The following is a 16,650-nucleotide window of genomic DNA, read 5'->3' on the forward strand; positions in this document are numbered from 1 at the left end:
CCCCCCCCCCCCAAACACCTTAAAAAAGCAAGGCAAATCAACTTGGAAATCCTACACCATGCCTGGAGTGGTACTAGTTGAAAGATATAATTTTTTTTTTTTTTTGAAAGATTTAATTACAGGCAAGGTTTCATACTCACCAAAACTGAGTGCTTTTATAAATCTAGGAACGGAAGACAACAGCTAACTGTGCAAACTTAAGGCCTGATGTTGAGGAAATGGAAACATGAAGTTAGTAAGCAAAGTGGAAAGTGAAAAAAATTCATCTCCAAGACAACTTCGCAAAATTGGATTAGCAGGAAAAAAATTTAAACCAAAATTTAAAGTTGCTAAGAAATCTTTCTAGAAAAATAACATAACTGGAGACAATCATGAACCGAACAGCAAGAAATCTTATATTGAATCATCTCCAAACCCCTGAAGGGTATTCTGACCCTTTAAATTTTTTAAAAGCAGAGATTCTTCGGTTTTGAAGCAGAATGAGATGCTACAAATCCACTTTAGATCAGTAGCCTTTTTCCTCCTGTGTCCTTCTGTGGTTAGGATCCTTTTTCCTCCTCCAAAGTTATTGGCAGTCCCAAATTTTCTGTGCCCCTCTGAATCTTAAGCAGGACCTTCTCCCCCACATTGTAGTTGTCCAAAACCTTCGATAATTCAGCTTTACTTTTCACCTGCCCAAACAAAAGGCGTGAAATATAATTCACAACAGGACAAGAAGGTCATCATCTCCATTTGTATTTTACATGTAAAGAGAAATAGCTCTTACAAGTGCCACTTGGAACCTAGTTGTATCTGACAAGAAGAATATGCACAAAATGATATTTATCTTTTTCCAGATCCCCAGCCATGTTTTGGACATCCAAAATGGTAGTTCCAACAATAGGATGACCACAGGTCCACAGAGGGTAGAATTGTGCCACAGATCTTTTTGGGTGTGAAGTGAAGTATCACATTAACAGATCAACTTTGCAAGAGAACTTACAGGTTTATTGTCGACCGCAACAATGATATCCCCAAGTACTATATTACCAGCAAAACCTCTTGTGGTGGGAAGTAAACCAGCCTTCGCTGCAAGACTACTTCCAGGAACCTACCAATTAATAGAACAGTAAATTCCAGAAAGAAAAAATGTTATCTAAAGTAATTCCCCATTCTGAAATCAGTCATGTGAGTTGGGTATTAAAAACATACAATTAATCCTGGTAGGTAATAGAAACATATTATTCATGAGAAAGACCTTGTAATGTAGGATTACCTGTAGAACAAGAGCTCCGCTTCTAACATTTAGTTGATTTGCAACCAAATCTGGAGCTATATCCACATTCAAACCAGCCCGAATGACCTAAAGATGAATGCACTTGAAATTAAGGATCATAGAATCAGACATGCCTAGCTTTAGATCCTATGCAGATGATACAGAAATGATTGGCTAAAACTAGTGATATTGAACGTAGCCATAGTTGCATCAAAAAATTAGATCCATAAAGAATGTGATTCAGAAACAGAATCCAGGTATGCTTTTAAATCAAGCTGCATGGATAAAGAAGTAAAACAAGGGGAGAAAGAAACTGAAACAAGACGGGAGAAAAAAAAAAACTGAAACAAGACTTACTTTGCCAAACTGTATCAACTGAGGAACTATTCTAAGTACCGTTGAAGATGGAATGGCAAAACCAACACCTGCTGATGTACCTGTCATATCAATGAGGAAAAGGAAATCCTAAGCATCTTGACGCAGTTTCGAGTAGAATGCATAATGATTGTTAATGCTTGAGTAAACTTCCAGAGTGTGAAGTTTATATTTTAAAAAAAAATCCAAAGGGGTTATGGAGCAGATATAAATAATTGGGCCTATTTTAACGCCATAAGCCTTAAGTTGGGTTATATGCTTATATGGACCTTTAGTCCAATGGGTCTTATTTGTAATAGGACACTTTAATGGGCCTAAATTATGGTAATCCAGTGCACGAGGCTCTGCTACTGTAGGATCTGGGAGGGGCAAATGTGCGCAGCCTTACCCCGATTCACAGGAGAGGCTGTTTCCAAGTTTCAAACCTGTGATCAATATGTTGCAATGGTGCAACTTAACCGTTGCGCCACAGGCTCACCCACTGGTCTTTCCTATATGTATGATGCAATAAAATCTCTTCCCTCTGCAGTTGGAATACAATTGTAAAGAGCATATCCCAAGAACAACAAGATTTCATGCATATTCATACTCCAACGTTGGTCATTCAACCACGTCGATACGTCACAGCAATTAAAATTAAGAACAGAGAAGACTATTCAAAGCAGTTTTGCTAAGAATACTCTAGAGCAGATTGACAAACCAGTGAATTTAGAGTCCTAAATGCATTTGAATTATGAAAAAAGTTGCAACACTTAATCACAAAGAGAGGAAATTTACCTGTTTGAGTAAATATAGCTGTGTTAATCCCAATCAAGTTCCCTTTTGAGTCCAGTAGGGGGCCTCCACTGCCAAAGTTTCAAGATGTAAGTGAAAGTAAATGAGATCATGTACATTGACACACACAAAAGAAAGGTCCCACTGTACAAGTAACAGTGTCATGGAAAGGGGAGTTAAATTGGCTGAAAGTAGTTCATTACAGAAAAGTAAGTAGTCAGAACTCTAACAAGAAAAACAAGGTGGGGGGAGGGTGGAGTAATTCAATGCAATCAGAAAAATATCCAAGATTTTAATGCAACAATTCCAAGCTAGAGTTAAATCCTATTGATTAGTAACTAACTATTGGAAATTTGTCTTGGAATATACAAAACATACATCACCACATCAAGAAACTAAGATTTCCACCTTCCCAAACAGCAACCTAGTTTATTGATTTTTCTGTTCAAGCAAACAGCAAAGGGAATTTTGGCATTAGAATGGAAGCTCAGAGACTAACCTGTTTCCAGGATTTATGGCTGCATCTGTCTGAATACCCCCATCAATTGTTACTCCAGCTTGACTAAAAATTTCTCGATTCAATCCACTAATAACCCCAACAGTAAGGGTGTGATCAAAACCAAATGGATTTCCAATGGCTAAACAATTCTGGCCAACTTTTAGAGAATTTGATTGTCCCACCTCAATTGGCCTCAATAGATCTTCAGAGGCTTCTATCTAGCAATACAAATTAAGAACACAACATCAGAAGTCAATCATATGTCAAAAACCAAATGGAAGAATCTAACTTCTTGGAAAATGCTTAAAGTCGAGCATTCACAAAACAAGAGGCTGGGAATGGCAGATATTTACAGTTAAGTAGGACATACCCATGTTGACATGGGGCCTACTGCATAGGAAAGACCCCAGCTGTTTGTCGCACACACTGACATGAGCATTAAATGCTTTTGTTCCTAGCACTCCCAGATTTCTTTGGTGGGATTTACAAAACAAACTCCATCAAATCAAGATCGTTGAAAGTAACCTTATGTCAAAGGGCAGTCATAAGGCTCCAGCTTTCACACAAATATAGAAGCAGACACAGAGATGCATCACAGTCCTAGGCTCTGGAGTTTGGACGGGTGATACATTGTATTCAAATAGTCCAGTTAAACAGGAGTAGTACAAAAGTTTTCATCCATTACCAATACAAAAGTGAAATAGAATATATGGTTAATAGATTAACTCTTCTCACTAAAAAAGCAAAAATAAAGGCAGTTGAGCTGTGCTCACACAATGGTCATTAATGGTCCCATAAGACTGGCAGATATTACTTATAAGCTAATCTCCAAGGTGTTGGACATGGATCAGGCTCCAGTTAGTCAAATCATTGACAAGAATCACCAGCTTTCAAGCAACTATTAGATGAAGTGTAGGCAGAAAATGAATATTTCAATTCGCAGAAAAGAACTGATACTTCAGAGTCGATTTGTAAAGTGGACCCAGAGAAGGTGTATGATTGTGTAAGCAGGTTGTTTCTCGAACAAGTACATCGGATGAGGTTTGGGTGCCACCGGAGAAAATGGACTCAGGTGGCTATTCATCTGCAGGTTTAGTATTCTCTTGAATGGAGTTCCAGCAAGTTTTTCCCCTGGATCTAGAATAATCACCAAGGGGATCCTCCCCGCCTGTTTCTTTTTACTATGGTTATGGAAGGATAAGCCTGATGTTGCAGAAGGTTTCTAATATAAATCTGGTTTTGATTTGATCTATGCAGGAATCCATTTGAAGCTTTTTGGGCGAAAGTTGCTTCTCCAAAGATTCAATTTTTTATGTGCACATTCAATTTTTTATGTGCACAACTACATTGGATAAAATCCTTGCTATTGGTCATCTGATCAGTAGAGGGCCTAACTTGGTAATGCCTGTATTTTATGCCTTTAAGAGGAAGAACCACTGGATCATTTATCAGTTCATTCAGCTTCATGAAGCAAGTGGTGGATTAAATCCAAAAGGGGTAGCGGAATTGGCAAAGGACCTTTTCCTCAGGAAACGAGTGGTTATGAGTTCGACTCCTCCTCTCCTTGGGGCACTCACATGGGGGTGTTTAATGTGCTCTTCATTGCTTTCGGTGAAAGTTGAATGGTTCTCATTCAACCCCGGTATGACCAGGTCCATGCGGTTGTGGGGTCAGTATGGACCCGTGGGACTAGTTAGGCCGAAGGCCAGGATACCCGTCATTAGAGAAAAAAAAAAAAAAAGGAAGAGGCGGATTCAGTATAGAAGGAAGCTTGGATTATTTGGATCAGGCAACACTCTTTTTATTGCCATGAATTCTGTACTTCAAGGAGAGGCTCCATGGGCCTCAGGCAATCTCAATTGAAGCTAAGGAACTTTGAGATTTAAACCATTCTTTAGGGTGGCTGAAAAAGCTAAGGAACTTGTAATATTTAGGGCTTCTTAACATAAATTGTTCAAACAGAATACTATTGAGAGATTGTAACTGGCAGGGTTACTCTGTCTAGTTTGTTTGCCTAGCTTCTATCAGTATTGTATGGCTTTGTGTCTTGGAGGATTTCCTCCCTATCAATACATGATGTTGGCTTATCAAAAACGATTGCAATGCATCAATAAACGAATAGCTCTTCGTTCTGCAGGTTCTTGTCAGAGTTGGACTGAAAAGATTGGCAACCTCCAATTAATTTTTTGGTTTTTCCCATTATCGCTTGCAAGGGAAAGCATTGTAAAAACCAACCAAGAGAGCATCGAGAACAGAACAGTAATTATTAAGAGTAATTTATTGTTCTCTCCTATGAAGATATCAAGTCAATGGATTTTTTTTTTTTTTGGGGGGGGGGGGGGGTGTTCCAAAGTCAATGGTTTTATGAATACATAAATTGATCAGAAACAAGCCTAAATAGATTAATAAATAATGGAGTTCAGTAATTATTTGCAAACTTTATGTCCTACCCTTTAACAGCAACTTCACACATACAGCATGAAAATTTAAAAGTATTTAAAGAAAACTAAATAAAATAAATACCTTCAAAACAGCAAGATCCTTAGCTCGGTCTGCACCGATCAACTTACCCTCAAAATTCTTTTGCACCCTAAAAAAAACATACAAGATTAGGAGTCTGAACTTTTACCTTGTGACAATCATATATAACAATTGTCCCACTTAATGAAATTGTCATCGACCTATATACTACAGTTCAAGTTTTCAGGAAGAAAGCCAGGGCACTGCAAACCTCACCCTTCAGATGCAAGAATGTTAACCCGAGAAACAACTTGCCCAGCCTTCGGATTCCTCGAAAGAGCATTACCAACCACTGGCCAATACAAGGGCAGCAAATGATCAATCCCAAAATCTAGTACAGTTGGGAAGTAATCTCAAAATGATCAACTTCCACCAAACTCCTATTCAATGATTAAATGTCCAGCATCCATTTTGTGACCCATGGAAACATGTCTTGGTTAATATTCACCTTAAAAATCAACCTAACTGCTTGTTATACAAAACCCAAGGACTGAAAAAAATACACAGGATTGCTCAGAGAGAAGTTTATTACAGATTTAACATTTATAATAAGAAATACTAATTTTCAAACAAGGGAGATTTCTCACCAGTAGGGGTTCAAGAACGAACAAATTTTAAATCAAACCAACACAAAAATCAGGCAATGACTACAGAAAGGACAACACGAGATAAAAACAGAATATCCATTAAAAAAAGAAAAATAGATTAATAGTCATGAGTCATCTGATGTACTAGAGCTCATACAGCCATAAAGGTTTCATTCGTGGCAAGAAAATGTCTTTTTTTATTGGTGCTTACCGTGATAATTAGTCACAATGTGCCCCTGCCTATCCCAGACCACTCCAGAACCATTCCCTTCAGGAACCTGGGAAAACGTAAATTGAGTTTGTATTCTTTCAGGACATAAATAGGAAAGCATGTTCAGTAAGATAAGGTGAGCCATGATTTAATAAAGCAAATTATTGGTGACTAATTCATAAATTAATGGATATGTGAATAAGTTTGACTACCAAATATGTAAGAAAAGTCGAACTTATTACCTCAACAACACCTAAGCCATTATTTAATAAAGCAAATTACTGGTGACGAATTCATAAATTAATGGATATGTGAATAAAATTGACTACCATAATATGTAAGAAAAGTCGAATTCATTACCTCAACAACACCTGTTACATTAAGTTGAGGCCGTAATGTTACATCAAAGATGTTGACAACAGAGTAAGTATTCTTCTCAAAGAGTCTGACAATTTTTTCCTGCCAAGTACACAAAAAATAAAACTCAACAGCCCTAAAAATGTGTAAAGCATTATGTATATACTAGGGTTAATCCCATAAAAAATGAATAGGGATAGCTACTGATATATTGAAAATGAACCTCAGATGGGAAAAGAGGCCCAGATGGGGAAACAGGCGGAGTTACTTCTTCAATTGTCACAGATGGATCCCCTAAAGCATAGGCTGTATGTACCCAAAAAAAAAAATTCAGAAGCAACAATGTATATAGGCATCCTCACATAAAGCTAGATGTGCAAACCAAAAATACTCAGGGCCACAGAATTTGCCAAGTTAGTATGCATTGGTAGAGCTGTGAATACTAAATCCAGCTCAGTAGGTAGCTGATAGTTTGATCATTTTTATAATAATTTTTTTGAGGCTTTATTAACTCACAGAAACTAAACTCAGAAATTAAAATACATTAATACCTCTCAAGACTGATACCATGATTGGGTTCTTTATCAGTTTTGAAAGGTTTAAATTCTGAATGTTGTTACAACAGGTTGTAGCCATATAGGTTGCAACTTTATTACTTCATCAATTTTCAAGAGATTGAAAGTATTGATGCAGATAAATAACAAATGTGGGCTTATTTTAGTGGAAATAAACCTTGGGTTGGGTTATATATATGTTAGGCCTTTAGTCCAATGGGTTTTCTCTGTAATAGGTCACTATAATGAGACTAAAATATGGGTAAAAGTTAGGAATATAAGATTTACTTCATTAGTTTACTTAAGTTCTTGTATGGATTTATTTCTTTATTATCTCAGTTTCCTAGACAGGGGTAATGGAAGACACCTTTAAAAATGAAAGTCATACCATACTTTTCATCAATAATGAAAAACATGTAAAGTAGATTAATAAAATGTTAAAAGAAGTTGCTATTTTTAAGGGGAAAGGAAGACACCTTTAAAAATGAATCTCAATATCACCAATGACTATACCTGTCCAATTGCTTTATGCTATCATACAAAAGAAAGAAAAATGGAAAGGGAGTTGGAATTTGAAAGTTAAGGCATCGAAACAATCATAGTAACTTTTGGTTGCAAAGAAACCAAAATGTGAATTAAAGAAGAACAGAGACAAACAGTGCGAACCTGAGAAGTACCTTGAAGGATGACAAAACAAGTAAATGAATGGGCTCGAAAGCAACATCCTACGCGTTGTGAAAGGGATGATTCTGCATATTGCTACACCCAATTCCTTGGAAATATCTTCATCTTCATCCGGCCTAAGTAAGCCAAGTGGTTAACATGCATTAGTAAGAGGATATTAGTTGTTGTGTGCATACACAAAAAAATTTCCTCCAAAATAGCCCATCAACCTAGTTTCATCATGCACTGTTAACGAACATGACCGATCAGATATTGCTATCCACAAAGAGAACCCAAAGTAAAAGATTGAACAAAACAAAAAGGGGGATTGGGGAGGGTGTTCGGCACAGATTAACCTCAAGGCAGGAGAAAATTTCTGTTCCTTCTTAGCTTCTAACCTCTGAATAGAGACGGATTGAGAAGAAGCATTGTTGATGGAACCAGATTGTATCTCTGAGCGAGAATACAATGACGAAACTCCCTCAAAGAATATCTCTCTCCGACCGAGACGTCTTGGAGTATCAAAACGCTGACATTGCAGAGGAGAATTGCAAGCTAATACTTGCATTTCTGGAATAACCTTCAGAAATCCAGGTTAATTTCTCAGAGTTCGGGCCAAAAGACGCTGCAAAAGGTCGAAAAAGAAGAAAATGGGAGTCCGGGGTTTAAGGACATGTACACGACTCGGAAACAACGTTATCTATGGATTGAGCTTCGCAATTTTGGCTCACACGCGCGCGCGCGCGCCCGCCCCCACACACATACATGTTCGACCTTCTAACTATAAAAACTGAGAGAGTATTATTCTAAGCGAGAGGGATATCTTGGGTATTTCACTCCCTATGTTGTACTCCCCGTTTAATTTGGGATGGAATCTTCCATGCCCTCACCTCATTGACCGTTCGATTCCCCTTGCTGCATTACAGTCGTTCAACCGACTCTTCTCTAGTCTCCACTGCCACTGCACTCTATCTCTCTCCCCTTTTTCTCCCACTCGCCCTCTCTCTTCAGTCTTCCCGACTCTCTCCTAGCCGCTGCAACTCCTCTCTCTCCCATAAGCCCCGGCGAAGCATCTTTAGGAGCCTAACGATAGTTCGCGATTACGGCATCGCAAAGGACGATTAGGTTTCAGATAAGAAATAGAGGAGAGTTGCACAGTAGAGAAGATGAGAGGGAGAGAGCTTCGGCACCGTACCTGGTCGTCGAGGTTCCTTCCAGGGTTCGGGAGGAGGGCACTTGAAGGTGCTGCTCAAGTAGACGACATTGTTGCTCCGGGAGAACATGCTCTCGTGTGGGGTTGGGCCACAAGCGACAGACAGAGAGAGAAAAGAAGAAGAAGAAGATGAGGAAGTTTCGGTTTGGGAAGACGGGGCAAGCAGAAAAGCGTCGAGGCTCGAGGTTTAACGTCGATCTCTCCAAGTTGTTTCGAAACCGAATCGAGACATTAACATTTCTACCAAAAAAAAAGAATATATCGAGACATTTACATCCAAACCACCAAAAAAGGTTTGGTTTTATTGATTTCTAACCCCAAAAAGAATTGTTTGATTTGATTTTGAAAATGGGGAGTGATTATTGTCTGCCGCACCGGCGGCGAGCATCAGACGGCCAAGACGACTTCAACACACGCCCTAATGTTGTTTCAGCTATCGGATGGTCGCCGCACCCACGGCAGATGATGTTTTCATGAAAATGAGACCGTTTAATAAGACAACGATAATAGATTAGGCATTATCCCACCTTAATGGAATAGTTACATGGATTTACAGACCCCAAAAAAAAAAAAAAATGTTAGGATCGGCCATATAGATCATAGCTCTCCAATAGGCTCTATCCAAGGTCATACTTGGGACAAGGCTGAGACTATGCACATCATTTTTCACCATTTTGCCTATGGTCATCTTAAGTTTGTCCCTATCTCTTTTAACTCATTCAAATTGAATCAAATCACTCTTCATTAATAAGGTGTCCTTAGGCCTTTTTTGAACATGGCCATCCCATCTCAAAAGACTTTCACGGAGTTCATCGTTGATTGAAGCAATTCCCAAATCAGCTCTAATATACTCATTCTTTACTTTATTCTTTTTAATTTTGTCGCACATCCATCTTAACATCCTTATCTCAATAACACATGGCTCATCTATTTGGCACTTCTTAATTACCAAATAGTCCGCACTATACATCATGGTTGGTCGTACAATAATCTTATAGAATTTTTCCTTAAACTTTAAAGGGATATGTTGGTCACATAACACTCCAGACGCACATCTCTACTCTATCCATTTCACTTTAATTCTTTGTAAAGCATCATCCTCTATGTCACCATATTTATATATGGTTGATTCCATATATCTAAAATAGCCACTATGTGGAATCTCTCTCTCTTCAATTTTCACTATATCATTATCAATTGTAGAGTGAAAAAGTTACATATTATATACTCCATCTTCAATCTATTAATTTTAAAATCTCTAATTTTCAAAGTGGATCTCTATAGCTCAAACTTAGCATTAATCTCCTTTTAAATTCATCCACTAAAACAATGTCATCGACGAAAAATATACACCATAAGACCTCATCTAGAATGTTATTGGAAAACTCATCCATGACAAGTGCAAATAGTTTAAGGCCAATCATTGAGGAAAACAACTCTCTCTCTCTCTCTCTCTCTCTAGTTGCCAATGTGCTAGTGTAGGGGCCACTTTTTTTTTTTTTTTTTAATCTTTCTTGAAATCGTAAGTAAAGCGGAGATGAAACTTCTCTAGCCGCACAGCTCCTGCGCTAGTGCTAGGGCAATGAGGCGCACATGGGCATCAATGTGATAGTTTTTTTGGGTTTCACAAAGCTGAGGGCATCATTTTCAATCTCTTATGTAGATGAATTTATCATACGAAAATGAATAAAAATTAAAAAGGAAACCTTGATCTAATTCAACAATCTTGACTAAGGGTGTAAATCCGTCCAAGCAATATTCAGTTAGGTTGGATTCTAGGGAGTATTGGTGTGATCCCAAATCTGACTCTACAAATTGGTACTTGTATTGAACCTATCCAATTCCAAATTTGATTCCTAAATAGTCCAGTTCCGATTCGTTTACTTGAATTCTAATATGATTATATCTGCTATACTATAGCATTTAATATTTATATAATTATAATATCTTAGTACTAAAATTCGGTTTGGTTATGATTCTAATTGTTGATTCCTATGTTGGTACAGAGAAGTAACGAAATCTTAACTCAATTCTATTCCATAGTTATGGATTATAACCATATTCTATTTGGTTCAATTCAGTTCCAATCATTCAGTCCGTAACTGATTTCAGTTTTTCATTTTGGTTCCGATTTCATACCATTAATCCTAACTAGCTTTTTCAATATACTTGGAGGTCTAATAAATAGGATTGCCGGTAAAGCGAGGGAGGGAAGGATCTTAGTCTTGGCCTCTTGGGTTTTCAGAATTAAGACCTGTGTGACTAGAGTCTTGAATAAAGAGATCACTATAAACAAAAGGGAGAGATGCAGATTTCAGATGGTATATGTGTGGCTCCCACTGTGACACCATGCACTGAACCCCCATCTCCCAAAGTCTACTATTTTTCCCATTTTTCTCCTTCCACTATATTAATTGATAGGGATAGAGTCGAGAAACATATGATGGAGATGTATAATAATAGAATGATTCCCATCTCATATCCGCATAAGGAAAGGGTTCTCTGAACATGTCTAGAATGAGAGAAATAAACATTTTGTATACAGATCTAGAAGGAAAGGGTTCTCTGAACATGTCGAGAATAAGTTGCTCTGATACCATTAAAACGGATTTAAAAGAATTCAACCTCATAAATCTACTTATAAAATGAGAAAACTTATTAATACTGATACCGTTAATACGGATCTAAAAGAATTCAACCCTGAAAGTCTATGTAGTTTGTGTGTTTTATTTTTCTCTAAAAGAAAAAAAAAAAGGAAAAAACTAAGACCATATCAATTTTCTCTGAAATTTGATGTAAAACCAGATATGGGACTGTAACAAGAGCACTTCCGTAGGCTGACGGGGTTTTTTGTTATTTTAATACCTAATTGATTCTAACATTTGAAGATCAAGTCCAATCAAAAGGTTTTTTTTTTTTTTTTTTCCTTGAATATTATGTGGGACCTAGGATAGTCCTTAGAATTTTATTAAAAAAAAAATTGATTATAAAAAAACAAAGGGGATAACCCTGGATAGCTAATCGGATCAAAAGATCTCTCTTATTATATATATATATATATATATATATTTTTTTTTTTTTCCTTTGTGCTGAGAAACAGGGAGGTGGTAATGGTTTTAGTAACCGGTAAGAGCCTAATATGGACGGTATGCGATGTCAATCTGGATTGCTCGTATCCGTTCATTCCGTTGGGATTGGTCCCCAAGGTTTGAAAATGACCATTTGTACGATAGGACATCGGATTGGCTCGGTATTGATTAGTATAGTTCCGTATTATAGAGAGAGATATTTACATTTTCTTTTTAATTAATTGGCCAAACCCAATCTGATCTAATTAAAGTGATTTGTTTTGGAGGAATCTGCCACTTCCAACCAATTCAAACCGACTTAGATGAGAATCGGATGCATCAATTCCGGCACTTTCTATGCATCCCCTTCCAGCATTACGGCTGACTTTTATTTTTGGTAAGAGGCATTACTTCTAATTTAGAGAGAGAGAGAGAGAGAGAGAGACACTTGCAGTCAATAGGGTTTGGGAAGGAAGAATCACAGGTAAGGATTTAGTTTTCTGTATGGATACGATATGGATTGATATCGGTAAGGATCGATATGGACAATCGATCCAGATCGATAAGGTATCAATATTGATCTCAAATGATATCAATACCATATGACTGATACAATCTCGATTTACCATGAGCATAGGAGAATCTAGGGATGCCAAGTGGGTCGGGCTGGTATTGATAGGGCCTAGTCAGGCTCAGTCAATTTCGAGAACTGCACCATGAATGCCCATTTAGTTAAACGGTCTTAGTTAGTGTGCATATGATGTGGTTGATAATCAGGTCGGTCGGTCTCAGACTGCCATAAACGGGCCTTAATCGAACTATATACCTATTTAACTTACGAGAGAATGATAGGTATGCTGCTGATATCATGTATGCTAGCGGATAGCATCAATAGGATCACATGATGGAGTATCATTCAGAAAGGATATGAGGGTCATTTTAGAAAGAAAAAAATGGAAGAAATAGAAAAACACAATGGGTGCTAGCATACTTCATATCGGCGATATACTATATCCAACATTTTCCCTTAACTTTAAACAGGCTTTAAAGGGGTTCTCTTTAAAATTGGATCTTAAATGTGATTAAAGAGGAATATTAATAAAATGAGGCAAAATTTGGCATAGTAAAAAAAAAAAAAGATCACATAGTTAAAATGGATTAAGCCAAAGATAAGCAAAACAGTTAAATTACTAAGTTACTCGATCTTTGACTGTTGAAACTCAAATCAATCAAACGATGCCTATATAACCCAAGTTTAGCAAGTTCAAATCAATTAAACTATGCTAAAAAAAGAATAATGTTTAGAAAACAATCACCACCATCTCAACTATACATATCACATAACCTTGGCACTAAATACAAATAGTATTAAAAAAAATTTTAAAAATATAAATAGTATTAAAGGGTAGGGATAGGTCGGGCTTAAAGGAGTCGTTTTAAATCGGGCTTATAAATGTGTCAAGTCAGTCAGACGCCTGTCATGCTAGGCATGGTTGCACCATGTACTACTTGTTTACAAATGTGTCGGGCTCAAGGCCGATACATTTATTAATCGGGCCGATCTAGGTCGGCCCATAAATGTGTTGAGCTCGATCATGAGCCCAACACATCTATTAATTGGGGTAGTCTAGGTCGGGCCATAAACGTGTCGTGCTCAATCAGGCCTACCGGTGCTGGCCTAGAATAGACACCCCTAGGAGAATTAGATCGATCAATGGATAATTGAGCCCGACATAATTATTAATTAGGAAGTTCTAAATCGGCCATAAACGTGTCAAGCTCGATTAGGCCTATCGGTACGGACCTAGAATTGACACCCCTAGGAGAATCAGATCGATCAATGGATAATTGAGCCCAACACATTTATTAATCAAATCGGTCTAGGTCGGCCATAAACGTGTCGGGCTCGATCATTCCTATTGGTGCGAGCTTGGAATTGACACCCCTAGGAGAATCAGATCAATCAATGGATAATTGAGCCCGACACATTTATTAATCAGGACGGTCTAGGTTGGCCATAAACATGTCGAGCTCAATCATACTTACCGGTGCGGGCCTGGAATTGACACTGCTAGGGAAATCAAATCGATTAATGGATAATTGATACAATAAATCTTTTTTGTGTGTGCCATCAAGGATTTGGTCATTGATATCTGTATTAGTTTCGGTCTATGTGATAATGATCCGAGATTAGCTTGTGTCACTTGGATGGATCAAGCTACCCTTGTTTTTCATATTAAAAAAAAAAAATATATATATATATATATATAAAACAATCATACCCTGTTCCGATATTGAGATCGATCAGATATTAGGTATGATAAGTCTCAGCCGATAACTAAAACCTTGGTGCCAACAAAGGAGGGAGAATTAACACTATATTGTAAGGGTGTCAATTGGGAATTGAAATCGAATACCAAAATCGATATTGAGCCTAATTAATCGAACCAAATTAATTTGGTTTGAGTATATGAATGTGCTCCTCGATTCAGTTTGGTTTCAGTTTTAGGTGTAAGAACCGTCGGTTTGGACCAAAATCGAATAGAATTGTCTTAAAACCAAAAAAAGGAAAAAACCCTAGTATAATAGTATTGTTAAGACTCAAGTAGGATTTTTTCAATATTCAATTTTGAGCTTTGACTCTTAAAGTGCGGCACGACTGTGAACATATTTACATGCTAAGACAATTTTGGAATTAGCAATGGCCATAAGGCCCATAACGTGAGTCCATTATGGCATTTTGGTCCATCATAGTCATGGTTCAAAAGTAGAACCGTTTTCATAACCGAGTTAAAACCGAAGTACAAAATCAAATTAAAATTGTATATCAAAACCGAATTGAAACTGAAATCGAATCGAGCCGAATTGAATCGGCTTGAGTATCTAAATACGGAACTGAGTCGATTCTCGATTCGGTTATGATCCACCTTACCATCGTTTAGAACAGAACTAAAACCAAACCAAATAACCAAAAGCAAACCGATTGACACCCTTACTATATTGCAACTTACGCCCCAGCATTCAGCACATACGGTATTGTATTGGTTGGTTGGTCCGTAATTTCAACAGAGTTGCTACCTGGTTCCCATTCTTATGGACGACTTGGTCATGATTAGGGTATTTTTCTAAGAATCATGCGAATAATTTAATTATAACTGGATTTTATTTTAACTTGTGAACTCAATTACTTAAATTTGGATGAAAAAACCTATCACAAAGTACTAAATAATATACTTGAAAAAAGCAAAGATAAAATTTTAAGTGATGAGATTTTATTTCAAAATCATCTTTTGCAATTGTTACGGTGTAATATTATATGATTAGAAATCTTTTAATTGCTCTCAGCCATCCAATATTTATTGCACTTCACCGCTTGCTACCAAGAATGTAATCTCTAAGATTTGATTCATGGTCATATAGGAATCACGGTCAACAACTCAACCATTGAATAAATACACTCGAGTATTGAGTATTCTTATCAATTTTTTGTCCGCTGCTTTTAATTGATTTGACTAAATGTGAAAAGTTCGTTTTAGTCAAACTAATGGGTTGATGACAAAGCCCCACCTTGGACCCCATTCGGATCCTCTCCAACTTTCCGGCCCCTCCATCTCTTTGGAGGGGTCGTTGAGGATCCGACCATCCTTAATATTTGAGATATCCTATCTAGTATGTATGGTCCTAAGAACCCGTATCAGATCGTCTGGTTCGTATTTTAATCCTAGATTGGAGAGGTTTCCTGATCCTAGGCTGGGATCTGTATGGACCAATCCGATCCTGATCAAGCATCAAATTTATAAGTCGCTCCAAATTGATACAAATATATATTTGATCGATACGTGATAGGTTGATGTGCTGTTATATGATGTTTTGTATTTTGTCGTAGTTTAACTCATGGAGTATTGGTGAGACCCCTTTATAGACTGAATGGTAGTCCCACTTGTCGATAGGTGGGCCATGAGGATTGCAAGCGTGTAGAAAGGAAGCCCCTGCATAGCGAGAGTGTGGGGGGTGTAGCCCCGCTTGAATTTTTTATTTGAGGACAGTCTCATACTTTTTGGTGTTAGGATTTTTTATTATATCTTTGTAACGAGATTTACCTTTTTTTAAAACAATTCTAAGAGGTGTGAGGACGAGCATTGTAACCCTATAGAATCTCATCTCATCGAAGACGTAAGTAATCTTGTTGAACCTCGTAAACATGTGTACATTGTATATTTTTGTTTTTCCATTACCTTCTGCATCGCTTTCCAAGTTGCGTTTTTATAAAATGGTCTGATTTAAAAAGGTGATATGTTCAAGGTAATTCCAACTGGTGTGAAAATTGTCTGCAGTTGCTACACTGGTGCAGTGAGCATCTGATGATTGGAAACCCCTTGGCACGCATGTCCAGATGCTTTCAACCATCTGATGCTCAACGCACCTCACTACTCGCTATAGAGGATGTAAACTTATTCCAATTGATTCCAATCATACGGATTGATGTCGACAATAACCGATAGCATCCCCGATACCAGTTCCTATTGATCTCTAGTTTTCCACCGCACATGACCATCATGTATTGTCCTTTTTTT

General features: G+C 37.5%; 1 protein-coding gene across 2 annotated transcripts; it reads right to left on the minus strand.

Moving 5' to 3' along the window:
* Positions 1-267: 267 nt before the first annotated feature.
* LOC122075582 (protease Do-like 8, chloroplastic) lies at positions 268-8,529 on the minus strand. Of its 2 annotated transcripts, none has more exons than XM_042640657.1 (13): positions 8,152-8,529; positions 7,799-7,932; positions 6,802-6,884; positions 6,582-6,680; positions 6,222-6,288; positions 5,640-5,715; positions 5,427-5,493; positions 2,904-3,121; positions 2,408-2,475; positions 1,613-1,692; positions 1,256-1,342; positions 983-1,090; positions 268-671 (listed from the first exon to the last, which is right to left on the minus strand). In XM_042640657.1, exons 1-13 carry the CDS (start codon positions 8,361-8,363, stop codon positions 540-542), a joined length of 1,431 nt encoding a protein of 476 aa, XP_042496591.1. In that variant the 5' UTR covers positions 8,364-8,529; the 3' UTR covers positions 268-539. The 2 variants fall into 2 exon arrangements, with proteins under 2 accessions (XP_042496591.1, XP_042496592.1); XM_042640658.1 differs by having other exon boundaries at positions 8,194-8,527.
* Between the last annotated feature and the right edge of the window lie 8,121 nt (positions 8,530-16,650).

The sequence above is a fragment of the Macadamia integrifolia genome, chromosome 4 (assembly GCF_013358625.1).
Source record: "Macadamia integrifolia cultivar HAES 741 chromosome 4, SCU_Mint_v3, whole genome shotgun sequence".
NCBI lineage: Eukaryota > Viridiplantae > Streptophyta > Magnoliopsida > Proteales > Proteaceae > Macadamia > Macadamia integrifolia.